The sequence below is a fragment of the Diadema antillarum genome, unplaced genomic scaffold (genome assembly GCF_040938485.1).
Source record: "Diadema antillarum isolate AM-2024a unplaced genomic scaffold, OU_Dant_1.0 scf00000082, whole genome shotgun sequence".
Taxonomy (NCBI): domain Eukaryota; kingdom Metazoa; phylum Echinodermata; class Echinoidea; order Diadematoida; family Diadematidae; genus Diadema; species Diadema antillarum.
In genome coordinates, this window is record NW_027270971.1 from 936,061 (window position 1) to 963,105 (window position 27,045).

Consider the following 27,045-nt stretch of genomic DNA (forward strand, 5'->3'; position numbering starts at 1 on the left):
TTCTCTCACTAGAATGTGATTAATACAATCACTCTACAGCAAATACAACTTATCAGGTAATCTAAGATTTTCTTTGCTTTCCCTCTTGTACAGTAGTTTGTGTCCAGTTTACTTCACTGCCATGATCATGTAAATTATCTTTGTCGATAATTCAAATGTTCTAGGTACCTGTGTCTTTCATTTCACACCTGTCCAGGTCTACGGGCAGCAATGGAGGCTGGCACTGCCAGAATTAATGATCTGATCATCATTCAAACAGCTCAGGTGAGGCTCAAAGGTATTTCTCTGTGTATGTCACCAGAGATAGACCTTCACAATTGGCCATGTGCACAGGATACTTTGTACATGAGGTGCAGTCAGACTGGCAAAAAATTGAGAAGTTTGGTGGGGGGGAAGGGAAGTATCACTAGTTGGAGTGGGGAGTCTCGCGAGAAGTTTGCGTTCACACTGGCAAAACTTGGAGATCTTAAAGATCGTGATCTTAAACTTCTCAATGTTTTGCCAGTGTGACCGTGGCTATTGTACCTCTGATGGCTAGGCTTTGTGAAACTTGTACACATACAGCTGTAGTCCGTCAATCTTTGTGGAAATGAATCAGCCATTCAAGGCATGTACTGATCGAAATGAAACTGTCAATAATTGCTTGTCACGTTGCCATTGGTATAGAACCCAAGCGAGAATAAAATGTCTTGGAATTAATTGAGAATGTACCTACATGTACATTGTACATTGTAGGAAAGGAAGGTTGAGAATACATACATTATTGTACAGGTAATTACAGTATAATTGGTATCTTCAACGTACGTGTATCACCACATTGTAATTATTACCCACGCCGATGAAAATCGGCAGGGGGTTATGTAAAGGGTTCCGTATGTTTGTTTGTTTGTTTGTTTGTTTGTTTTTTTGTTTGTTTGTTTGTTTGTGTACAAGATAACAAGAGAACGGGTAAACGGATTTGCACGAAATGTTCAGGGGATGTTTGGATAATGGCAGGAAAGAATCGATTAGATTTTGGTGATAATCGGTTGACCCTTGCAAATTCTGTGTGACCTTGAAGTTTTGACCCTATGGTATAGTGACCACTCCGAAAATTTCCCGTTTCTCACTTAGCGATTTTCCGCTACCATACGAAAACATAAACTCCCAAACGATCCGACTTCGCTGCTCAAATGTTTGTAAGAATTCTGAAATTTACGTTTAGGCCTGTTTGAGGGACTATGTCCTTTTAGATTTATGAAAGTTCTTTCTCCGTCGTCACAAACTGGCCCGTATTTTGATGATTTTTCAAATTAACATTGATTTTTTTTTTCGTTGGAGGAGCATTTGCTCGGTCGCAGTCACACTGCACGATATGCGCGCTCAATGTCAATGCGTGTGCAAGGCCGCTGAAAATGCATCGCGCTCTACACTGTTGGTGCAAAATTGCATCGGGGACGTTGCGGCGCTCGTTGGTGACCGAATACTGGTGCAGTAGACATTTGCATTCAACCCTTGCATTGAATAATTTCCGTAGACACTAATCATAGGGGTAATTGCCTAGGGGGTACGTAAATTTTGTTTTTCTTTTGCGCTTTTGTGGATACCATCAAAGATCGTACACTCATACGACCTTTGATATCATCACACTCTCGGCTTGCTATAATCAAAATATCCCGCAAGAAAACGGCGTATTTCTCGATTTTTAGCGTTTATCGGCGACCCGTCGCGTAGACAATACTCTTAAAACTGGACTTAATTCGCGCCCGCTTGGAAAAGTTCCGATTCTGCACTTGACGGTGGAATTTGGGATTTTCGATGGATTTTGGGAGGAGACTAAAGGACTTTCCTGTTGTGAATGAGTGTTACCGTATGTGAAATGATGTGATTTGCGTGTGATGTGACTGTAGAACCAAAGATCGTACACTGAAGTGTACGATCTTTGGTAGAACTCACTGGCTGGTGATAAAGCACACTTGTCACTAGCAATTAAGTGACCGAATGCACATTATGTTTACCCCGACTTTGTACTTAAGGCGTGGGTCTGCCGCCTTTGACGGCCCCTCTCTAGTTATCATTGGTATTATTATTATTATTATTATTATTATTATTATTATTATTATTATTATTGTTATTATTATTATTGTTATTAGCATTTTGATTATCATTATCATTACTATCTTTGCTTACATGTACTGTACTTTGTATATTATTACTGGATTTACTATTACTTTTCCTACTTCTATCAGAATCATTTCCTTTAATCATTATGACAAGTATTCTTTGCTCCTATTAGGGGCTTCTCAGGTACCTGGAATCCAGCAACCCAGAGTGCAAATCTCAAGGGATTGTCATTGGCTATGATGCCAGGCACTGCAGTCAGAGGTAATCCATAACCATCACCATGTGTTTAATGTTAATACATGTAACACAATCATCTCATGGGCATATATTACAGTACTGTGTGAGGGCAAATGAGTGATTGTGATGCCAGTGTGTACACATTTCTTTACCATCTGCACTTGTTCACGTGCTGACACACCAGGTCTCTTCATAATTAGTCATTTAGAATGAATCACATCATTATTTGCTGGTTGCAAATCTCTCCATTTTTACATTCAGTTCAGTCTTCTCCTGGTTTACTGCATTTACTGTAGTCACTCGTTTTGGTCAGTGCTAATATTGCACTGTACTGTATGGCTATTCCTTGAGTTGGTTTAATTTTTGTACCGGGCCAGATAAATGTATTTATTAAAATGAAATTGATATTGTCGATACAGTCTTAACCCATTGAGGAGGGACTGATTTTGCTACAACATGCATTTTCCATAGACACTTGCCAGAGTATATTCGGGACTCGTCCTCAACAGATTAAAGTGTCTAATAATAGCAATGCCAACTATGTAGTATCAGTTCGACCCCTTGATCTTTTGCACCTTTCGTGTGTGTTAGATATGAGCAGCAGAGAATATTCACTTTGTTTATTTTTGGTTTTGACTCAACTGGTAGAATGATTATCAATCTTGTTAAGCTATCAGGCTGCTACACAAAACTGAATGAATAAGCATGTGACATTACTGCTGGACCATGAAAAGGACTGTTGTGATAATCACAACTTTCCTTTTTGTGGTCCAGTAGTAAAGCCACATGCTTATTCATTCAATTTCATATACTGTATACGCCGTTATTTTCGCGTACAGATATTTTCGCGAATGACGAGGTCATAGACATTTTCGCGAGGTGTTGTTTTCGTGAATTGACGCCGACGCTTACGTTAATGCTCTATCAACAAAGCGCATGGAGACAATTTCGCTTGTTGTTAAATTCGCGATCCAACTGCAATTCGCGAAATTCGCGAAAATTAAACCCTTGCGAAAATAACGGCGTATACAGTAGCAGTCCGACTCTACTGTAAATATCAAGATTATATGGTGTGGTTATTATACCCCCACCCACACATAGTGTGTAGGGGGGGTATATAGGAATCATCCTGAGGTCGGGTGGCCGGTCGGTCGGTTGGTCGGTCGGTCGGTCGGTCGGTCGGGCGGGCGGGCGGTCGGGCGGTCGGGCGGTCGGTCCGTTGCAAAATCTTGTGGGTCGAACTCCTCTCTCATTTTTTGAGCAATTGACCCCAAATTTGGCATGTGTGACCGCTATCAAAGGTAGATGTGCAAGACACCTTTTTCGTTAGTATCGCATAATGCGTTGCCATGGAAACGGCATATTTTCCTAAAAACTTGTGGATCGAACTACTCTCTCATTTTTTTAGCAATTATCCCCAAATTTAGCATGTGTGACTGCTATCAAAGGGAGATGTGCAAGACACCTTTTTCGTTAGTATTGCATAATGAGTTGCCATGGCAACGGCAAATTTTAAAAAAATCTAGCAAAATGTTGTGGATCGAACTCCTCTCTCATTTTTTGAGCAATTGACCCCAAATTTGGCATGTGTGACTGCTATCAAAGGTAGATGTGCAAGACACCTTTTTTGTTAGTATCGCATAATGCGTTGCCATGGCAACGGCATATTTTCATAAAAACTTGTGGATCGAACAGCTTTCTCATTTTTTGAGCAATCAACTTCAAATTTGGCATGTGTGACCGCTATCACAGGCAGATGTGCAAGAGACCTTTTTCGTGATTATTTCATTATGCGTTGCCATGGCAACGGAAGATTGTCATATAAATCTTACAAAATGTTGTGGATTGCTCTAATCTCTTAGTTTTGTAGCAATTTTGGATATGCGATCAATGTAATGTATATTTGTGCAAAACACATTTGATGTGTGTGGTGATGAATCTGTTGCCATGGCAACAGAATTTTTTTTACCAATCATACAAAAATGTGTGGATTAGCCTAACTCCTTCAGTTTTCAAGCATTTGGCTTAAAAATTGGCACATGTGACCACTATTGTATGTAGATGTGCATACTTACTACTTCGTCATTTTTTATCAATGTGTTGCCATGGTAACAGCATAGTTTGAATGAAAGTAATACGAAAATATTGTGGATGAAGTTAACTCCCTCAGTCTTAGAGCATTTGACTTGAAATTTTGTACACATGACCACTATAGTATATAGATGTGCAAACTTAATCTTTCGTCAGTGATGAACAATGCGTTGCCATGGTAACAGCTTTTTTTAACCAAAAAAATACAAAAATATTGTGGATTCAGCTAACTTTCTTTAGTCTTCAAGCGTTTAGCTAGAAATTTGGCACACATTACCACTGTGGTACGTAGATGTGCAAAGGTAATCTTTCGTCAGTGGTGATCAATGCGTTGCCATGGTAACAGCTTTTTTTAACCAAAAAAATACAAAAATATTGTGGATTCAGCTAACTTTCTTTAGTCTTCAAGCGTTTAGCTAGAAATTTGGCACACATTACCACTGTGGTACGTAGATGTGCAAAGGTAATCTTTCGTCAGTGGTGATCAATGCGTTGCCATGGTAACGGCATATTTTGAATGAAAATCATACAAAAATATCGTGAATTCAGTTAAATCCATCACTCTTTGAGCATTTGGCTTGAAATTTGGCACATGCAACCACTAGAGCATATAGATGTGCAAACTTAATCTTTCGTCAGTGGTGAACAATGGGTTGCCATGGTAACAGCAGCTTTTCACTAAAATGCATACAAAAATATTGTGAATTCTGGTAACTACCTCAGTCTTTGAGCATTGAGCATGAAATTTGGCACATGTGACCACTATAGTACGTAGATGAGCTTACCTAGTCTTTGGTCATTGTTGATCAATGTGTTGCCATGGTAACAATATATTTTGAATGAAAATCATGCAAAAATATTTTGGATTCAGTTAACTCCCTCAGTCTTTGAGCATTTGGCTTGAAATTTGGCACAGGTGACCACTATAGCATATAGATGTTCAAACTTAATCTGTTATTATTGTTGAACAATGCGTTGCCATGGTAACAACATTTTTTCACCAAAAAGCATGTGGATTCCGCCAACTCCCTCAGTCTTTGAGCATTTAGCTTGAAATTTGGCACACCTGACCACTATGGTATGTAGATGTGCAAACTTAACCTTTCGTCATTGTTGATCATTGTGTTGCCATGGTAACAGCATAGTTTGAATGAAAATCAATATAAAAATATTGTGGATTCAGGTAACTCCCTCAGTTTGAGCATTTGGCTTGAAATTTGGCACATGCAACCATTGTAGTACAGAGATATGCAAACTTTGTATTTCATCATTGTTAAACAATGTGTTGCCATGGTAACAGTGCATTTTGAATGAAAATCATACAAACATTTCAATTAGATCCTAACTCTATGTTTAGAGCGTTTTGGCTTCATATTTGGCACATGTTACCTCTACATTACCTAGCTGTGCAAAAACTCTTTTGTCAGTGTTGAAAATGTGTTGCCATGGTAACAGTATACTAATATTATGAATTCAACTAAGCCCCTCATCCTGTTAGCATTTGGCTTGAAATTTTGCACATGTGATGGCTATGATATATAGTTGTGCAAAACTTCATTTTTTTCTCTTGATATCCAACATTGTGTTGCACCACGGTTATACAATTTTTGATAAAAACCATAGAAATCGTCAGTTTAATTATCTTGCTCGCTCAGTTTTTGAGCACTTGACTTGAGATGTGGGACATTTGACTATTAAACAGTGAGCAATACATTTATTTACTGTTGGACAGTGCATTGCCTTGGTATTTTTTTTTTCATTAAAAAGTTTAAAAAATCCTGGGTTGAGCTAATTTCCTCAGTTGTGGGTGGGGGTATATTAATCACAATGAGTGATAGTTCTAGTTAATACAATCATTACTATTACGTAGTAGTAGTAGTAGTAGTAGTAGTGGTAGATGGCCTGGTAATAATGGTTGTAGGAGAAAAAGTAGTTTGTTTATGTTATTATTATACCCCCGCCAAACAAAGTTTGAAGGGGGTATATAGGAATCAGCGGACGGTCGGGCGGTCGGGCGGTCGGTCGGGCGGTCGGGCGGGCGGTCGGGCGGGCGGTCGGGCGGTCGGTCCGTTGCAAATCTTGCGTCGCGAACTACTTCCTCAGTTTTCAACCGATTCCCATAAAACTTGGCACAGATGTGTGCCTTGGGTTGTAGATGTGCAAGACGTATTTTTTGACAGTACCCAAAAGTACGTTGCCATGGTAACGGCATATTATGGGCAAAAATGGGTACAAATCTTGCGTCGTCCCACAGTTTTTGATCAATTTTTATGAAATTAGGTACAGATGTTCATCTGAATATGTTAATGTGCAAGACACATATTTCCGCAGTGGCAAAAAGTGCGTTGCCATGGTAACGGCATGTTATTGGTAAAATATAGGGCAAAATGCTTCATGGCAAAACTGCTTCATCAGTGTTCTTCCAATTCTCATGGAATTCATATTGAATGTTTGTCTTAGGATATAGGTCAGCATGACACATTTCTTGACAGTGACAAAAAGTATGTTGCCATGGTAACAGCTCACATATTATGAGCCAAAATGATGGAAAATTTTGTGTTGCAAACTACTTCCTCAGTTTTTGCCCAATTTCCATGAAACTTGGTACAGATGTGTGCCTTTGGTTGTAGATGTGCAAGACGCATTTTTTGACAGTACCCGAAAGTACGTTGCCATGGTAACGGCATATTAATGGCAGAAGATCAAGGAAAGATCTTGCGGATTTAACTACTTCCTCAGTTTTTTGACCAAAGCTTATGAAATGTGGCACACACCTTGATCTTGGTGGGAAGATGTGGAAGACATATTTTTCGGACGTGTCGGAAGCTGCGTTGCCATGGTAACAGCATATAAATGGCAGAAGATCAAGGAAAGATCTTGCGGATTGAACTACTTCCTCTGTATTCGACTGAAGCTCATGAAATGAGGCACACACATTGGTCTTGGTGGGAAGATGTGCAAGACATTTTTTGGACGTGTCGGAAACTGCGTTGCCATGGTAACGGCATATTAATGGCGGAAGATCAAGGAAAGATCTTGTGGATTGAACTACTTCCTCAGTTTTTGACAAAAGCTTATGAAATGTGGCACACACAATAGTCTTGGTGGGAAGATGTGCAAGACATATTTTTTGGACGTGTCGGAAGCTGCGTTGCCATGGTAACGGCATTTAAATGGCAGAAGATCAAGGAAAGATCATTCCTTGGGTAAGACTGTCGTCACGGGGCGGGGGTATTAATCACCTTCAGTGATATTTCTAGTTATTATTGCCATCATCATTACCACTTTCTTTGTATTACTACTGTCAATATATCTATATAAGTAATACTGCTATTGTTTTCATCATCAGTGATGTCATCTGTTTCAACCATTTAACTATCTTGATTTGAATTTGATTTTTTTTGTTTTGTTTTATTTTGTTTTGTTTTGTTTTGTCAGATATGCTCACCTGACAGCAGCCATCATGTTGCACGCTGGGATACCAGTCTACCTGTATTCAGACATAGTTCCAACTCCATTTGTGGTAAGCTTACAGAAGTATTTTACTTGTTAGGACAAGATGTATTTATAGAATACAGCAGCAGTTGTGTCTCAAGGCAGGGCACTTTGTCCTCATTTCATAATCCTATGGAGAAGACTTAAAGCTGCTAGTCCCAAAGTTGCTTGACTGCAAGCATTGATCGCTTCCTTAGTGACACACGTGAAACAAATAATTCTGTTAGAATCAAATTCAATCATTAAAGTAGAGTATTAAGGAAACGTTCACCACACTTCAGTTACCACTGATTAGATCAGATTAAAGGAATGGTAGGGTTTTGGTTGAAATACATTCAGATTTTATCTTCTTTTTTGCAAGATGATTAGAAACCACTTATGAAATATTTGTAAGAGCATATTAATCTATTATAAGAATAATTCAAATTTATTTGATAAAAATTGGTTTTGAAATGGCTGAGATATCCAAAAACAAAGAGGTCCTGATAAGAGGTGGGACCCACTCTTTATTAGGACCCATTTGTTTGTTTGTTTTTTAAGTTGTTTTCCGGATATCTCAAACATTTCAAAACCGTTTTTTATCAAATAACTTTTAGAATTGTATGCTCTTTGAGATTTCATAAAGTAGTTTCTAATTATCTCCCAAAAAAGTTAAAATCTGAATTCCCCATCTCAGCCAAAACTATACCATCCTTTTAAAGTAGTTTCACTGGCTAGTGGTCAATGGTCAAGGGTCATCATGGTTTTATGGTCATTGACCATGTTTTAAGTGGTAGGTGGCAAGGGATTTGTAACCATTTGTCCAATCAGCCACGCAGAGAAAACTGAATGTGATTTTCTTTAAAAAAAACACCCAAAATATTATTGTTCTATTAAACTCATCAAAATGTATCAGTAAGACAGATTAGAAGCACATCATTTAAATTTGTGATATTTTGATTATTGTGGGGAGATTCCTTTGTAATCTATTTCACTTGTCTGCTGGTGTTTTATATACATCAATTTGGCTTAAATAGCCAAGATGAGTTCCTTTGCTCACCAAATTCATGGAGGTTTTCAAATCCACGTAATCTGTGGGGATTACCTTTCACATTCTTTGAATAATTGTACAACATTTATGTGTGCTCCTCCACATTGCTACAGATAAGGAAGTTTTTATTGTAATTCTGCAAACACTGAAATGTGGACAGAAGTACTTGTATTGTACAAAATGAGATTTCTCAAATTTCAATGCAGGAATTGATTTCAAAAATAAATTTTAATTTGAGTTTCTTGCTGTAATATACTACCTCTGTAGCTAATTTGTGTGTGTGTGTGTGTGTGTGTCTTTGTAATCGATGTCAGGTTCTGCTCTGTACTGGCTTTTCATTGGTTGTTGGAACTGTCACCATTTATGTTACTGTTGATTTTTGTTTTAGCCATATGCCATAAGGAAATACAGCTGTGTTGCAGGTGTCATGGTAACCCCATCCCACAATCCTAAGGGAGACAATGGCTACAAAGTCTACTGGAGTAATTCTGCACAGGTAACGTCTAAATGAGAAGGTCAATAAACAGAATTTCTGTACATGACTACATGTCTCATGTTTTGTTGATTTGAGATTTCATTACTTTTTTTGTGCAAACCTTCATTATTTATGCCCCTGTCACACTTTGCTGGACAAGGCAAATGCATTAGAAATGAATGTCGAATTTTGGCATCCTTTGATATCCATTCAAAAATGCGTTTCATGTCCTTTTTTCCCCCCTTGGATGGATGTTTATCTTCCAGTGATTTCTGTCAGAGCTTTGAGAAAACTGTGTGCATGCACAAAGTTTTTTCTTGCCAAAAACGGATAGCGCAATCTGACCCATGTCCAATAGTTGTGCATTTTCTCCTGTATCTGTACTGTACTTTGTCATTATCCACATGTTTCCATCTGCTAGGCCTCCTGTAGAGTCCGTTGCTGCAAGAGATAAACAAATTAAACGGCTATGTACAGGACATCAAATGCATACGCACAGTTCTCTGATGTTAGATGTACGCCTCATGTGTCACCCATTTATTCCCTGTGCATTTTGTCTGGGGGCATGTGGTTCGTATTCACTTCTCATGCGTTTGCGCACGTTCCACTGTCCTGTACACAATCGCCCCTGGTGCGTTTGTTCGGCCCTAGACCGTGCATGTATGCTTCTCTATTAAAAACAGAAACTTTGTACTTTGTGCACTGGATTGACGATTGTACAACGAATGAGCAAAATATCACCCGTTTCTTGTACGGTGGGCTCATCCGGCAAAGTGTGACAGGGGCTTTAATATATAGCACCATTTATTGATCACGGTCCTTGCAAACTTCACTTGTGCATGCTGTCAGCTGCTGAATGATTCCATGCATATGGTATGATTAATTTGTGAAACTGGTATTATAATTATGGGCAAAGTATGACAATGACCCCATTCACAGTGCAGGGCTGGGTCGAGACCGAGCCGAGCCCAGGCCGAGCACAGCCTCATTTGCGGTACTTGGCCCCGCAATTCTGTTCGTTTACAGTGGAGGGCTTGGCCCGGGCTTTTAGTATTTTGTCGTAGTGGCGCTCTGCTTGTAAACAAAACAAAACAAAAACAAACAAACAATTATTTGGGAGCGTGCCGGTCTCAGTTTGATACCGCATTTGGCGAAGTTTGCGTTTACAGTGAGAAAAGGCCAGGCCGAGCCCGGGCTGAGCCCGGACCGAGACTACCTCCAGAGCTTGACCAAATGCATGGCCGTTTTTGGTACTGTATTTGGCCTTTTGAGTGTTCAGAGTGAAAGGGAGGCCAGGCTGAGCCCGGCCTTTTCACTCACTGTAAACGGGGTCAATGAGAACTTTAAATGAATCCTTGTGGGTATGTTGTTGTAATGTCAGACTCTTCAAAAAGTTTCAAGATTGGTCATTACTTGTTATATAACAAGCCAAATTTAAGTTGCTGGAAAAAAAATCTCTATATTTGATAGATTGCTTCAGAATCACCATGCGTGCCTGTTTAGAGATTTCTGATATTATCTGGAGTTGTTATGATACAACACAATAAGGAAATTTCATTTCATTTCATTCATTTCATGTTTCAAATGAAAGATGTTTCTGTTTTTGTTCCAGATCATAAGCCCAATCGACAAGGGGATAGCCAAAAGCATACTGGAAAATCTAGAGCCATGGTCAAACTCATGGGACTTATCAGTTCTGGAGACTAGCAAACAGCTTCAAGATCCATATGAAGAAATCCTGCACTCCTACACACAGGAATTAAAACAGCATTGTCTTTACAGGTGAGCTTATGAATACAGTCATCCCTCTAGCAATACATCTGAAAAAAAAAAAAAAATACAAGAACAAACATACAATTTGTACATGTATGTGACCTTGTGACCTTGCATCAGAAAAACCCACGAAAATGTCACAGGTCAGTTTCTTGGTGGGAATGAAAATATATGCTTCGCTTGCATGTAGCCAGCTATGTTGATTTTACATCTTGGGTACTTTCTGGTTGAGTAATCCTTACATGTTATCTAAAGTTGGGAAGCACAGAATTTTGTAGGTGCATTTTGTATTTTTTAAAGAGCCGTATTTCTTTTGTTTGACACTATTTTCTGAATTTTCTACTCCGTAGGAGGCACACAAATGTGTACTAAAACCCCACAAGAACATGTTTTAACAACACAATCAGCAGTTACAACATAACTTGGCATAGTCATGGAAAGAATGTACGTACATGTAATTGAGTCCGCCAACTTTAAGATGATTCAGTAATCCCCAAACAATATTTCCTATAGAACTTCAATCCCATTGTGTGCACAGTACCCAAGAAAGAGACAATGGACTTCGATTGACCCTAAACATCAAAGCCTCTTTTCTCAAGTAAACATTCATGGAGGGTGGATTTTTCTATCACTGTCTTGATGCTTGGACTCCTTTACATATCTATACACATATTTTTTTCTTTTTCCAGATCAATAAACGAAAGGACACCATTACAATTTACCTATTCAGCCATGCATGGAGTTGGCACCAAGTTCATCAATGCATCCGTCAAAGAGTTTGGCTTCAAGCCATTTGTCATGGTGAAAGAGCAGGTGAGCTGGTACTCCAGGTCACAAGGAGATCAAACCTTTATGTGCCTTGTGCCTAGGAACTTTTAACTTAACTTCCAAGCTTCCATCACCATCAATAGTCCCATCAAAATGTGATCTAGTTGTGAAGTCAGTAAGTCATTGCATGCATGGTATTTTTGCATCTGTCCAATAGGAAGGCCATGGCAACACAATGGGGGGGGGGGGGGACTAGGTAATCTCTATTCATTGAGGATTTCTAGTTTTCTAGACGTCTGTGCCAGTGCGCAAAGAAAGCACGCCAGAATGTGTGCCATTTGTCGAGCAAAGCACAGTTAGGGTTGATATAATTCATATGCAAGTGCTGAATTAAGACATGAGAATGATGACATGTACGAAGGAAATTGCAAAGCATTTCATAAGCAGGTACGATGCATGATTTTTTTTTTCCTTTGGGTTTTTGCTGTATACCAGTAAATTTTGCAGATTATTTACACATGGGCAAATGAATGGAAATTGAGTTTGAAGTAAATTGCGCTATTTGACTTCCCCATTACTGCATTGAGTGGCTGCCTTGCATCAGTCCTGGTGTATTTGTTGACTCTGAACCATATTTGTTGTACAGTGTATAGTGAAGATAAGAATCATCAGAATTTGACCTGAGCAGAGCTTGGGTTGAACTAAAGCAATTAAGATGATATTGAAGGTCATAAATACAGTTGTGCCCAACTGATACCAGTAGACCTTTGTGATACATATTTTGTTTTAATATTTCATCTATCCATATTTCAAATCTAAGATGATCCACTGGTTGTTTACAGTGGAAGGATGATATGTCTATAAATAGTTGGCCCAGATGGTAAAACAATTCCGTCGTTTGAACGTGCAGTACAATTAGAAGGAAACAATGTTTTTGAACAGCCACACTCACTGATTGTCTCAAAGTTATAAGTGGTTATGAATCTGTATAGCACAACTTTGACGACTCATTGTGGAGAAGAACGCCCACAACTAGCCGGTATGTGAGACACGGCTGTTCATTTTGGTTTTAAATTTTTAGTTTTGATGTACTACATTACAGTTCGCAGTGCATTTACTATTCACTCAAGCAAATACTTATGGACCTTATACCGTCTACATTGTATATTGCTCTTGGTTTTTCCTGTTTCTGCTACTGATTTTTGGAAATGTAGTAGGACATGTTGCGTCATCATCCAAACACTTTAAATCTGGAGATTTTGCAAAAGCCTGCAATCAGAAAATCAATGTCCTGCAATTCAATCAGGCTTCCAGGGTTGTTGGTCACATGTCTTTGTTACCCTGCTAATGTCTTACCATGACAGAAAGTTCAATGAAGAGGTAAAGATCAGTCACCTATACAAGTGATAAATTTGCTGTCAAATGTGTACCATACCTAACCATACCCATGCCAGAGGAGTGCTCACATGCTCCTAAAGTGTAAAATACCATACTATACTGAGTGCAAAGAGGACCACCTCTCAATGTGCTCCAAAAGCGTGACATAACCATACCAGAAGTTGGCATGAGAGGAATGCATGCAACACGCACATACTTCTTAATACAAAGAGTTGATTCTCTTTGTTTGGGACACCTGTAAGTAGCATAAGCATGCCAGGTGTATGACCCTGTTGCTACTAAATGTGATTGCCTCTCAAACTAACTCATATTAGGTGTTTTCACATCAGCCCGATGTTTCGAAATAGCGCGCTATTTTCTGACTTGGGATATTAACCCGATCACAAAATAGCGCACTATTTGATAATGTGAATACAACTTAGTGCGCTAATTTCATCGCTCTGATCCAAAAAATTTCTCCCGAGTCCAACTCAGGAAATTTCTGAAATAGCGGGATAATTTGCAAACCAGCGCGCTATTTGATAATGTGAAATCGCCTCAAGAAATTAGCGCGATGCATCCCATCATACCTAGCATGTGTGATGGCGATCACGCGGGTAATTTTTTTGAAAGCGCGCGCTCTACTGGTATACCCGACACTGTTTGCAAATGCTCAGCTGTCGAATTAGCTCGAAAAAATTTCGGGCTAATTCTCTTCGGGCTGATGTGAATAGGAAATGAAATAGCGCGCTAATTTGCAATCGCGAGAAATAGTGCGCTAATATGCAATCACGAAAAATATCTCGAGCTTGGATTTTTATCGGGCTGATGTTAAAACGCCTAAAGTATGCTTTCTCTACAAATTGCTCAACACTCCAAATCTGGTATGATATGCTACGGTATGCATAGGATTTAGTTCACTATGGTTCGCTATTGAGCATTCAAACATGGCCTTGAACCCTTTTGTTTTGCTCTTTTGCTCCATTGTGACTTTGCAACACAAGTTCTGTTTTTGCTCCCTTCTCAAAGGTCGAACCAGATCCCGAGTTTCCCACCGTGAAATATCCCAACCCCGAGGAGGGAAAGAGCGCCCTCGACCTCTCCATGAGCACAGCCGAGGCCAACGACAGCACCATCATCATTGCCAACGATCCCGATGCAGACCGGCTGGCCGTGGCGGAGAGGCAGAAGAACGGGTCGTGGAAGATCTATACAGGAAACGAGTTGGGCGCCCTCTTGGGCTGGTGGTGCTTCCATCGGGCAAAGAAGGAGAACGGAGACTCCGCTATCAGTAGGTGGAGTACCAGCTAACATGTCCAACGATAAAAGTTTGTAGGACTGTAAAAGCTGTTATTCTTTGCAAGGTTTTAATATTCACAAAACTTGCTAATCACTGCTTGGCAGCAAATTCAACTCTTTATGTGCTACGTTGGCATGCCCGACTCAGTAGATAGCACATTTTGCTCAAATGCACAATTCCATCCAAACCGATTGATAAATGGTCAAATGCCTAAGTACAATGAAAGTTCCACTTACTATTCCATTCCACAGACATTTAGCTTGAATTGCCCGATGTTTGAATATGTAGTGATGTTCCTAGGATTTTTTGTTTTGTTTTGTTTTGTTTGTTTGTTTGTTTGTTTGTTTGTTTTTATAAATTCTAATTTTCTGTAGCGGTTGTGTCTGCTACAAAAGTCATGCCTTTCAGGACTTGAAAAGGAAAGAGCATATGTGACCCGCTACAACAAAATGGTCCTAAAGTCGCGCACGGTCGAAGCCGTGAAAATCGAGTTTGAAGTCAGAGCATCAAAATTGGTCAAAACTTACGATTTTCTGAATTTGACATATTATTAGAGTCTGACATGTCTTCTATCATCTGTCGAAATTATGAAGCAAAATGATGAAAGGAAAGACCAAAAAAAAACGTTTTTTGGGCCATGTTTTTTTGGCATTTCAATGAAGCAGAAACTGGTTGGAACATTTGGAGTGAGCGCCACACATAGGCTCCGCCCCTAACAACGACCAGAGTGATCTCATTGGTCAGTTTGCTGCTTGCCGCTAACCGAAGCGTGAAGCTTGCACACTGCCCAGTCCACTGGTGCATGCTGGCGGGGTGCGCTATGCCCAGCCGCTTCTCCTGCCATCCTGGTCACTGATTGGTCGGTGAGGAGACTGCCGATGCTGTGTTTGAATGAGCATTTCGGGGGTTGTTAGGGCTGATGTTCTATTGTTCGGAGGTGAAAACTGACTTGCGTGTCCTTTGATCGTGATTGCGTCGCAAGGAGAACTTTTAGGGCGCTTTTCTCGAAACAGTGATTTTCCACACGTATCGACATGCTCTCTTTTAAACATCGATATCTCCGCAGCCGATTATTTTTATATGATGTGTTATATATCAATTTAAAGCAGAAAGATTAGGAATTTGTGTCATGCAATTTTCAAATAATCGACCTCGCCCGACTTAAGGATCATTTTGTTGTAGCGGGTCACATATATACACTGTAGCTTCTACTGTACTGGCCATTTGCAAGAGAAATAATCACAACTTTGTCACAAACTTTACATTGCAGCAAAGCTTGGGATTTTCTCTCCAATTTTGCTCAATGAATGTCCTGCATGAGTATATGTCCAAAACATTTCATGGCTTCGAAAAAAAAAAATGTTTCCCAAAAGTGCTCCTGCGGTAAATCAGAATAATGTGGCACACAGGGAGTTTACAACATAGCACACAAAAAGTTAAAGAGTGAAAACAGCAGGCATCAGTGCACTTCAGATAATCTTGGGGTCAAATCTGGAAGACAACATCTTGCAAAAATGTCTGTGACCTCATTCACACAAAATAATAGTAATGATAATAATAATCTCAACATGAAAATAGCAGCTTTTACCATAAGAGATCATTTTTGGGGTTTTATATTTCTTTATATCTGAATTGGGTGGTTAACCCTATTCTAACTGGGGGGGTCAATTTGACCCCCTCCTTGACATTTCGCGCCACGATTCCTGAACGCGCAAAGATTTTGCCGCGTCGTTTCATGACTTTTTTCTTTGAAGTCTCCCACATATTTTGAGACCAAATTTGCGATGTCGGGGTACACCGTTCTGAAGTTACGTAATGTTTTGCGTATGCATGTCAACCCGAAAATGGTTCAAATTCATGATATCGTGTGCAAATCCAATGCAAATTGTGTTTTTTGGTTAAATTGATATAAATTAGATTATTTCAACTTTTAACCATTGAAATTAATCCATTTTAATGTAGATAAGCTTGAAAAAGTGCCTGCAACAAATTTTGGCCAAAAAACAATAGAAAACAAAAGGTTAAAAAACAATGAAATACATAAGAGATTAACAAAACAATAAAGAACAATAGAAACTGATTTTGATTGTGCTGTTTTTTTACAAGAAAATTGTTCAATGTGTCTTGAGGAACTCTTACACAAAAATTTAGCAATCATTCAGTCTTTTTAATGGAGTTATAGGTGAAAATATGATTTCATGAGTAAATTTGCATGATTAATTTACTAAAAATAGAAAATCAAAATTTTTCTTTTGTATGACCATGTAATCTTGTAGTTGACATCCAGCTCTGTTCAGGCAAAATTTTGCGGCGATCGTGTGATCGGCGGCCGAGATCTAAGAGGGGGTCAAATTGACCCCCCTCAAATAGCCCAGTTAGAATAGGGTCAAAGCAAATAATTATGTAATAGAATGATGAAATAGAATGCAAGAAGCAAATGAAAGATGAATTCAGGTGTTATGAGCGATGTACAGTAGTTATGATTCATCCAGGCTGCTAACCTGTTTCAGACAGTCCTGAGTATACTCGGGCAGGTGTCTGTGGGAAAGTGTGTTATACCAAAATCAGCTCATTCTCAACAGGTTAATGCAACACCTTGTTCAATCTAGTCAACTGATCTTTTGTGTGAGAACCACATGGAGAACGATTTCATAGCATGTCTGAGTTGCTTCCTCAGCCCACATTGGCAGGCAAAGAAAAGGATCAGAGGAGCTTCGTCTTGACTGGCAGTATGAGGACTTGATACACATTTCATCCGAGTGTCATTATGGTCTTTGTTTTTCTGCAGGCAATGATGTGTACATGCTAGCCAGTACTGTTTCCTCAAAGTTTCTCCAGAAAATGGCAGAAAAAGAAGGTTTTCTGTTTCTGGTAAGTCATGCTCCTTCGTGCATCGTCAAATCTTAATGTGATTTTTGTGGTTCAAACATTTATTTTTGTTGCACACTATTTTGAATTACAGTCAGAATATGAAAGAAAGCAGTCTCAGCTTTTAACAAAATGGTATAACTGATGAAAAGTACATTATTATCTTAACCAATTGAAATGAGTGATGTAAAAGTTCAGACCCCAGGAATGGTACTTTTGCAAAAAAATGCTTCGAAGCAAGGTGTTTGTGGAAGAACACACAGGGAGGGATTTCAAACCATAGTAACCATCATTAAGGGATTATGAAGCTTGTTGACACACCAAGTAAAGTAAAATTTATTTATGGGTATTTCAAAATACAGTCAACCTTCCTTAAGTCAACCTTGCATAAGTGGAATAATGGCCTATTAAAAGTTGAAGGTCTTTTTTCAAGTCCTCTTTACATTCTATTGATTTTAATCCCTCATACACTGTAAGTAGAATTTTCTCAAAGTCGAAACTATTTCTTCAGTCAAAATAGATTCGACTTTACAGGCAAGTTCGACTGTATCAGTGCTGTAGCTATCTGTCTAGATGCATGTGCAGGTGGAGTTTTGACATATGCTATTTTATACTTCTGATTAAAAGTGGAGTTAAACGAATTCAGAGGGAAGTAGCAAGTGTGTAAAAACAACTACAATATCATGTTACATTCACTGAATTACATGGATCCAAGTTTCAAATTTTGATGAAAGGTTTTTCCCTTCAGAAAATACTAAAAACCATAATTTAACATTGTTAAACCTTAACCCTAAAAAGACTGGGCTATTTTGGTAGCTCGAAAGACTGGGGGGGGGGGGGGGGGGGGAGGGGGGGGGCCTAAAGGGCCCCCCCTTAAGATCTTGGCCGTGGATCGCACGATCACCGCGAAAATTTGCACAATGGTAGTGTGCGATGTAATCTACAAGATTGTATATTTAAGTTTTCCAAAATAGTCTTCTTTTATTTTATTTTGATTAATTATGCTAATTTATGCGAGAAATCAGAGTCTTTGATATAAATCAGTAAATAAAGTTCCAAAAGTGCTCATTTTTGGTCTAATTATTCTTTGTGGCATTCTTAGCAAATGCACTTGAAAAAAAATTCGGCATGAAAATTAATTTCTTATTTATTTTATTGTTTCATGAATTTCTTATGTATTTCCTTGTTTTTTCGACCTTTTGTTTTTGTTGTTTTTTTAACAAAATTTGTGGCAGACACTTTTTGAAGCATAATACTCCTAAAACAAATTAATTTTAGCCATTGAGAGTAAAAATAAGCATATTTATATGAACCATGTGAAAAAACTCAATTTGCATTGACTTTGTGCACAAAATCACATTTTTGAGCCATTTTCAGCCTCACATGCATGTACAAAATGTTATGTAACTTCAGAACCGTACCCCCGGGCATCACGAATTTGGTGTCAAAATGTGCGGGAAACTTGAAAGAAAAAAGTCGTAGAGCATCGCTGCGAGAGCATTGCGTGTTGCAGAGTAATCGCGCGAAATGCCCCCCCCCCCCCCCCCCCCCAGTCTTTTTTAGGGTTAAATTGTTATTTTCAGACCTTCTGCAAACTTTACACTTGAATTTTTTTTTTCAAAGGAGTTTGTTGTGCAGAGTCACATGACTTTATTTGTTCATCAAATGCCACATCAGACATTAGTGTGTGGGTGTTTTTATGCCTCTGCCATGCAAAACAAAATGTTGCTGGAGGTATCATATTTTTGGGTTGTCCATTAATTCATTTCTCGTCCGTCTGGAAATCGCTTTTGTGGACAGTGTAACTTGAAAACCATTTGAGGTATCTTGATTCTTTATGTGCCATACCTTCTGTGTGCCATATTATTCTTAGACAGCAATGTAGTCATGCTTTTGGAAAATGTTGTGCGTATATTATGTAACTTTCATTGATTTTTATATCCCTGGACAAGTAATAAGTAATGTTTTGAGAAAATGCTAAGCTTTGCTTTGATGTAAATTGCTTGTCAACTATATGGTTGTTTTGTCATTCAAATAACCAGTTGGCACTTTATTGTAGAGGCATTACTTTTGCACACAAAACAGTGACAAACACTTAGAATTTACTGGCAAATCCAGTAGGGAACACCATTTGATAGTCAATCACCACATAAAATGCAAGGTACATGTGGCAGGAATGGAATTGCAAGAAACGCTTTAATTGTACAGTGGCATTTGGCAATTTATCAGTTGGTTTTGGCGGATTTGTGCATTACTGCACACTGATTTTGTAGGGTAAGATTTTTTGCAATGAGGTCAAAGATCAAGTGAAAGTGCTAAAATGTCACGATTTTTCCCATATTTTGAAAATAGCTCAAAGTCTTGTCATGGAATTGGATGTTACCAGTTGGTGATTATTTGAAGAATAGGCCATAGGGTCAAAGGGCAAGGGTCATATGTCATGTGAAAATGCTCAAATTCCTAAATACTTGCTCTCTTAAATAATTTAGCCATCCATCCAATGAAACCTAGTTCAAAGAAAGTAAACACTCTACACATTTGTTACAAACATGTCATTTCAATTTGGTTTTTTTGCCAATTATGTGAAACTGTCATCTCACATTTTCAAGACATTCTCTATAAACATATTGAGAGAACTATGCGATATGGCAGAGGCATACCAGTCGCCAAAGCGACATTCCTAGTTTTTGCTTTTTTAAGTTGTGCTGTATTTGTATCAACAGGAAACATTAACAGGCTTCAAGTGGATGGGAAATAAGGCTGTGGAGTTGATGAAGCAGAAGAAAACTCTCCTCTTTGCCTATGAAGAAGCCATCGGTGAGTGCTAGTACCATTCAGAGCCCTTCGTCTTCATCGTACAAGGCCTGTTTCTCAATGTGACAAATTAAAGGCATGAACTGTTATAAATGCACTACTTGTTGATGGCTTTCTGCAATGACATCCACTGATTTCCTTGTGAATTTTGATGCAGTGAAATAGGAGTTCAGACACTGTCACACTTTCATTATCATAGAATGATGAATTGATGATACTGAGGAAGGATAATTCAAATGTTGGAAATTATGCGAAGGTCCAAGTTCAGTGCAGGAAACCACCTCATGAAATTGCATGACGGTTTGTACTGAAATTACGTAGATGCATGATACATTAATTAATTGTAATCGCATTTTATGACAAGAATTGCAGAAATTCTATGTTAGATTGTACAAGTGCTGTATTTCTTCTTCTTTTTTTTCCTCTTTTTTTTTTTCCTGTCTTGTAAAGAGTATGATTATGATGTGTATTTCTGTCAGGTTTCATGTGTGGTACAATGGTGTTGGACAAAGATGGCATCAGTGCCGGAACGTTTACTGCGGAGATGGCTGCTTACCTGGATTCCCAGGGCATGACGTTAACAGAGAAGCTGGAGGACCTTTATTCCAGGTTTGTCTTTTGCTTGTCACAGCTTTCCTGGAAATAATTCATACTCTTAGTGGAGCATAGCCAAATTACTTGTGACTAATGTTATCTCTCTTGGGTTTGCCCATCTGTTGCTTAGTTATGTTTTGTTTTATAGTTATTTGATGTCTTTTTGTACTAGGTTTAGCTTTCAGTTTCTTGTTGTTTAATATTTTGGGGCTTTTTTTTAGCCTGGCAGTGAAATTACAATTGTTGTTTATACTCCCAATACAGGTATGGCTACCACGTATCAAGGAATTCGTATTACATCTGCCACAACCCAGAGACAATAAATGCTATCTTCGCCAGGATACGGACTTTAGACCAGGAATCTGTAAGTCTACTATGTCCTCTGTTTTACTTGTCAGTGTTCATCAATATGTAGTAATAGCTGAAGTTTGTTTAATAGCAAGTGTAAATGTGCCTACCCATCCCATTACTGTGGAATGATGTTCATGACGTAGTAACCTAACTTCTCAATGACCAGGCGCGGCGATACAGTGCAATTAACTCGCCAAAAGCATATGACCTTGAAGCCTCATTCACATATTAAGGTAGACAGCTTGTTTACACAAAACCGCTGGGGAAGTGTTGCAGGACAATCGCAATACTGTATATGCCGAATATTTTGCGAGGTTTGTATTTTTGCGAATTTTGCGAGTCAGGTGCTATTAGCGAAATTAAAGACACGCGAAAATATTGACTCTGATCCCGATGTGGACGTGACATACACATGTACATTTCTCCGTACAGTACAGAACTCCATGATCACGAATTTAACCACTCGCGAAATCATCAGGAATTCCCGATTTGCGAAAATTTTGACTCGCGAAATATATGGCGTATACAGTATCTCACCTCAGAAGCCATCAAATGATTAAATCTATTCTGCAAATTGAAAGAAGATACTATTCTCTAACTCGCAATGTTAGTTATTTTTGGTTTTATTGAGGATAAACATGTGAAAATAACATCAAAACTTTCATAGCTTCCAAAACAGAAAATTTGGTCTCAGAATAAGTGTTATTTCTTAACATTTTCCTTCATTGCCCAAAAATGAAACTTTGGTATATGACTTATGGTAGTATATCCATACTGTGTTCCAAATATCTTCTCTGTATCATTTGGCGCGCGGATATGTCCAGAAAAAAAGATCACTGTCACTTGTGACCCACGTAAAATCCATAGCGTAAGCAGTACGCAGTCCGATGTGTCAGTTTTTGTGCTGCCTGAAACAGTTGAAGCACATTGCAGGGTTCCTCTCTTGCCCACTCACCACCCAGTGGACCGAAAACCGAACCCTGTCCCATTGTGCCGAACCTGACACTGCTGATTGGCTAAGCATGCACTGACCAGTAGAGAACACATGCGCAGGAGGATGATCTAGTTGTGCATGTCCAGTATTTTCTCTTAAATTGGGTTGTCTTTTTGCTCTTATTTTCACCTAACTACTAATTGCGCCAACACGTAACTTCGCAGGTAGTGAGTGTGGTGTATACAGACTGGCAATGTGTTAATCAAATGCATATTCATGCAGGCGCAGACTTATGTCCAGAAAAAATCGTAACCCTTTCCCTCGGTCGATTCAAACAGAAAAACACACATATCTCAAAAGATACATCGGCATTTTCGCCCAAAAATCATATGAAGGATGATATATCCATATTAGATATATGTGTGAAGTTTCAAGGGATTTTGTGCTAAAATAAGGGAGATATGAGGAGGTGAACTTTTGAGATTTTTTTGTCCTTCCCTCCGCACAGTGCTTCGGTGACCGTTACGAATTCAAAAGCTTTGGCCTCTTGTCAGTGAGTTTAATTAATTGCACTGTATCGCCGGGGCTGTGAACGCTTTTGCCTCAGAAAATTAAACATAAAGAAGTGACTTCAGTGCATATCTTGTGATTATGTAAAAAGCACACCCAGTCTAGAAGTACTGTAAATGCCGCAGTCTTACAACAGAATACTGACTTTCCATTTATATTCCACATCGAATATTGTATGAAACTTTCAACAGCAGGTCAAATGCTCCTGAAATGAAACAACAACAACAACAAAATATGTACGTGACTGTATTTGAAGAGCAGAGACTTTCTCCAATTGATTTTGAATGCGCTTTCTCTGTTGATTGATGTTTTGTCGACAAGATGGTGTTGGCAGTAAAGTTGTGTACTGGCCAATTCTAAGTGGTGAGCTAATGATTTCAATGCGATATCAGCAGATTTGTTTACGAGAACAAGTGCTTGAAAGTTAAAGATATTCTTGCAGAGACAATTTTGTTGAGGTGCTTGTAGAATCATGTTCACAATGTATCGCAGCAAAAGAATGCATTGAATTTATCATAGATGATCAGATTAGACCGAGAAAGAATAAACAAGAATTAACTCTCATTTAAAAAAACAAAGAAAACTGAATTGAATGTGATATTATGTGTTGCTATGGTATGTAAAATTTACAAACCTTTACTGACAGCAATTGCTAATATTCTTCTTGTTTTCAGTATCCATCGTCTGTCGGGGGAAGTAATGTAACGTCTGTCCGAGACCTCACCACGGGGTATGACAGCAGGCAGCCAGACAAAAAGGCTGTAAGTACACATTTTCGAATGGTTCAAGAAAATTCTCCGAACTCAATGGCCAAGAGCTGTGTGTTGATTTTTACTGGCAGCACGTTACCTCACTGACGATAGCCACTGCAAGCATGTTATCGCACACTTGTAGCAAGAGTTGGTGCACTATCACAAGTGTAAGAGTGTAAGAGATGCCTAGAGGCTAGCTAATAATGCATCCAGTCATTACTGGATGCATGGTTGGAAGTACTTGATGCATGGTTGAAAATACGAGATGCATGCGACTGGTATGCTTCTAAGGTAAGCCAGAAAGAAATGCATCCCGTAAAGTTACCATCAGGTTCAGTGATAAAAAAATAAATTTTTCGGGAAAAAGAATTATCCCCCGTTCCATAAAACAGATGGTGCACATGTTTTTTGTGTGTGTCAGTAGGAGTAGTGTGCATGCATTAACTATGGAATGTAGTCTATTAAAACCCACTCAGCTTCGCCTCATTGTGTAGTTATTTTACACACACAATTCCTAATGACACACTCAGACGTGTGCATCATTTGTATACGGCTCCAGGCATTCCACACCTCTGATCTGGTATTTGGTGCTTTGAAGTTGGTAGAATCCGTAACTTGCCATGCATTATGAGATATCTTACAGTATGCTACAAGCATGATCGCAAATCTACTCTCAAACTGGGATGACTTGTTTTCATCTTTTGTAATCAAATTTGTGTTATGGGTGTTGAAAGTGGTCCATTGCTATAATGTGGAACTTATCTATGAGTCCACTTTATCATGGGAATCGTCAAAAAGGTGTCCTAATACTGCACGATAGTATTACATCAAATCAACTGCATGATTCTATTGTGCCGCTTAGACAAATATACTACTTCTTTACTTTTTGACAATGTATTCTTGTTATATATTCTCTAAAATAGTGAACTTGGAAGTGAGAGAAAGAAATTTAGTGCCATGAATCATGAATGATAACTGAATGAAATGATAATTCTTCATTGCAGTTAATCCTATCATATGTGGCTGTACATTTTGTTTTCCATCCAGATACTTCCAGTGAGCAAGTCCAGTCACATGATCACTTTCACATTTGACAATGGCGTGGTAGCCACCCTCCGCACCAGCGGTACAGAGCCAAAGATCAAGTATTACACGGAGATATGCGCCGACAGTGCTTGCAGGTCAGTACCTGATCCCACATGCACCTGCCTTTAATCTTTTGAGACATTCGAATCCATTACCAATGTGTATGCCAGGGCCTTCTTTATACCCTTGTTAAAGTTTAAAGAACAGCTCATGAAAGCAGTCAAATACCAGTGATGATTTTATGCTCAAAGACGTGGTATGGATGATGGCAAGATTTTAGAATGGGTATCAGATTCTGACCCTACATTTATGTAAGATGAACTAGCATTGATTTTAAGTATGTGTGCAGCATTATGGGTGACTTCCTGAATTAATATCAACTTTCCAAGCCTCTATGAGAGATCAGATGCCCTTAAAAAGATTCCCCTTTCATGGAAAGCAACAGCCTCGGGCTGCTTTTATGCCTCCGCCAACGAAGTGGCCGGAGGCTTTATGTTTTCGGGTCGTCCGTCCGTCCGTACGTCCGTCCCGTTTTGTTTTTGTCGATATCTCAAGAACCGTGTGGTGGTTTTACATCAAATTTGGTATGAGGGTATATTGTGAAAAAAAAAGGTTGAAAATTCATGTTTTTCTCCATATCTCGCAAATGGTTCAAGGTATCTTCATGGAACTTAGTATATATGCTTGTTCCAATGGGCAGTGATTATCTAGGGAAGTTGGGGGTCATGTTTCAAAGGTCAGGGGGTCAAAGGTCAAGGTCAACTCCTCAAAATATCACTACTTTCCTTATATTTATGCAATAATTGAAGGTTTGGGTTTTTTTTTTTACTTGATGTATACATGTTTTACCCAATATATATTCTGTGGGAAGTTTCTTGCCAAAAGGTCAAAGGTCAAGTGAAAGTGCTGAATTGCAGTTTTTCCTCCATATCTCAAAAGTAACTCAAGGTATCATCATGAAACTTACATATTTATGCATGTTCAACCTAACAGTGATTCTCTTTGGAACTGTGAGGTCAAAGGTCAAAGGCCAGGTTTAGATAATGCTATTTTCCCATTTGATACTGAAATTATACTTTTTCTCAATACCTTGAAAATTACTCAATGCATAAACTTATAAAAGGGTCAAAAGTCAAGTAAAAATCATCAGTTCCCCAAATACCTGCACTCTGACATTTTAATCATTCATCCAATTGAACCTAGTTCTAGGAAAGTGAACATTCAGCACATTTGTGTCAAACCTAATATTTTGCCAATTGTGTGAAACTGTCATCACACATTGTCAAGACATTGTACTATAGACCTATTAGGAGAACCATGCATTATGGCGGAGGCATATCAGTCGCCGTAGCGATATATCTAGTTCCTTATGCCAGATTTATTGTGCATACTCAAAGCCTTGAACTTAGAACCAACACAATCTGAATAAAATGAATTATTTTTGCTGAGAGTGTGTGCAGTCATAGAATTGGAAGTTCTATGATGTTACTGTCTGTTATTAAAGTTGCAAGTTCAATGTTGATATGATAGGTCATAGTCAAAAAAAAAGAAGGAACCTGTGTGGGATTTGAACCTGTCGCCGACTGCTCAAGGATCAGCATCACTACAAACCGAGCTGTAGCCAGTTCCAATGCTGTACATACAGTATGACAGTTTGACGTTTCTAATTATGTACGTTTTAATCCACTTGGAGTAATGTATGTCCCTTGTTTCCCTTGACAGAACTAAAGAAGACATAGTCTCAGAACTGAGCAGGTTCGTGGAGAACTTGGTTGAGGAACTCCTGCAGCCAGAAATGAACAAACTCATCCCCAAAGAAGACTGAGGAAATCTTCCAATGCAGTTTGTTAGGGGAGCAGGCGAATGAGCCACCGGACGGGAATGATACCTCGTGGGAATAAGGCAAAACCACCTGCTTGTAGAGTTGTTGGTTTTTTTCTCTCTCACATATTGCTGGTGATTTATGGGAATGAAATGATGATAATACAGCTGATCCAGCTCCCATATTTAAATTCTGAAATGTGATGCAGTGTATGCACCATTTGTATCTGAAATGTGCTATTCGATGACTTATCATAATTTGTCCAATATCTGAGAGGGTTGAAGAGATTATATTTTGTATCGGCTAGTGACAGGAAACATGTAGCAGCCTACTTTGACGGGTATATTATTGTATCGATGTTGGCAAAAAACAAGTTCCTATAGCACTGATTGGACAGTGACAGTTTTTGCTGTCAGAATGGAGCTGGTCAGACTTGTTATGAAAAGATTATAGACATCGTTCATGTAGCTGAAGGAGACATAGTGTGGAGTCACATTACAGCAAGAAAGACATCCACATATTGTAAGGTCTAGGATTTACATCCTTTTTTTGTTGATTCATGTGATTAAAGACAATATTTAGTTGCCATGGTCACAAAAATATCA

At 38.8% G+C, this 27,045-nt stretch overlaps 1 protein-coding gene across 1 annotated transcript in view; it reads left to right on the forward strand.

Moving 5' to 3' along the window:
* The window catches only part of LOC139717760 (phosphopentomutase-like), a 39,935-nt gene extending 13,138 nt beyond the window's left edge, over positions 1 to 26,797 (forward strand). Inside the window, exons 3-16 of the mRNA XM_071629262.1 lie at positions 197 to 264; positions 2,276 to 2,364; positions 7,870 to 7,954; positions 9,345 to 9,452; positions 11,044 to 11,213; positions 11,894 to 12,017; positions 14,379 to 14,640; positions 17,438 to 17,520; positions 20,241 to 20,334; positions 20,811 to 20,940; positions 21,190 to 21,289; positions 23,455 to 23,541; positions 24,580 to 24,713; positions 26,341 to 26,797. Of these exons, the coding sequence (XP_071485363.1) occupies positions 197 to 264; positions 2,276 to 2,364; positions 7,870 to 7,954; positions 9,345 to 9,452; positions 11,044 to 11,213; positions 11,894 to 12,017; positions 14,379 to 14,640; positions 17,438 to 17,520; positions 20,241 to 20,334; positions 20,811 to 20,940; positions 21,190 to 21,289; positions 23,455 to 23,541; positions 24,580 to 24,713; positions 26,341 to 26,443 (1,637 nt within the window). The 3' untranslated portion in view covers positions 26,444 to 26,797. The remainder of the gene's footprint in view (positions 1 to 196; positions 265 to 2,275; positions 2,365 to 7,869; positions 7,955 to 9,344; positions 9,453 to 11,043; positions 11,214 to 11,893; positions 12,018 to 14,378; positions 14,641 to 17,437; positions 17,521 to 20,240; positions 20,335 to 20,810; positions 20,941 to 21,189; positions 21,290 to 23,454; positions 23,542 to 24,579; positions 24,714 to 26,340) is intronic.
* The last annotated feature ends 248 nt before the right edge of the window (positions 26,798 to 27,045 follow it).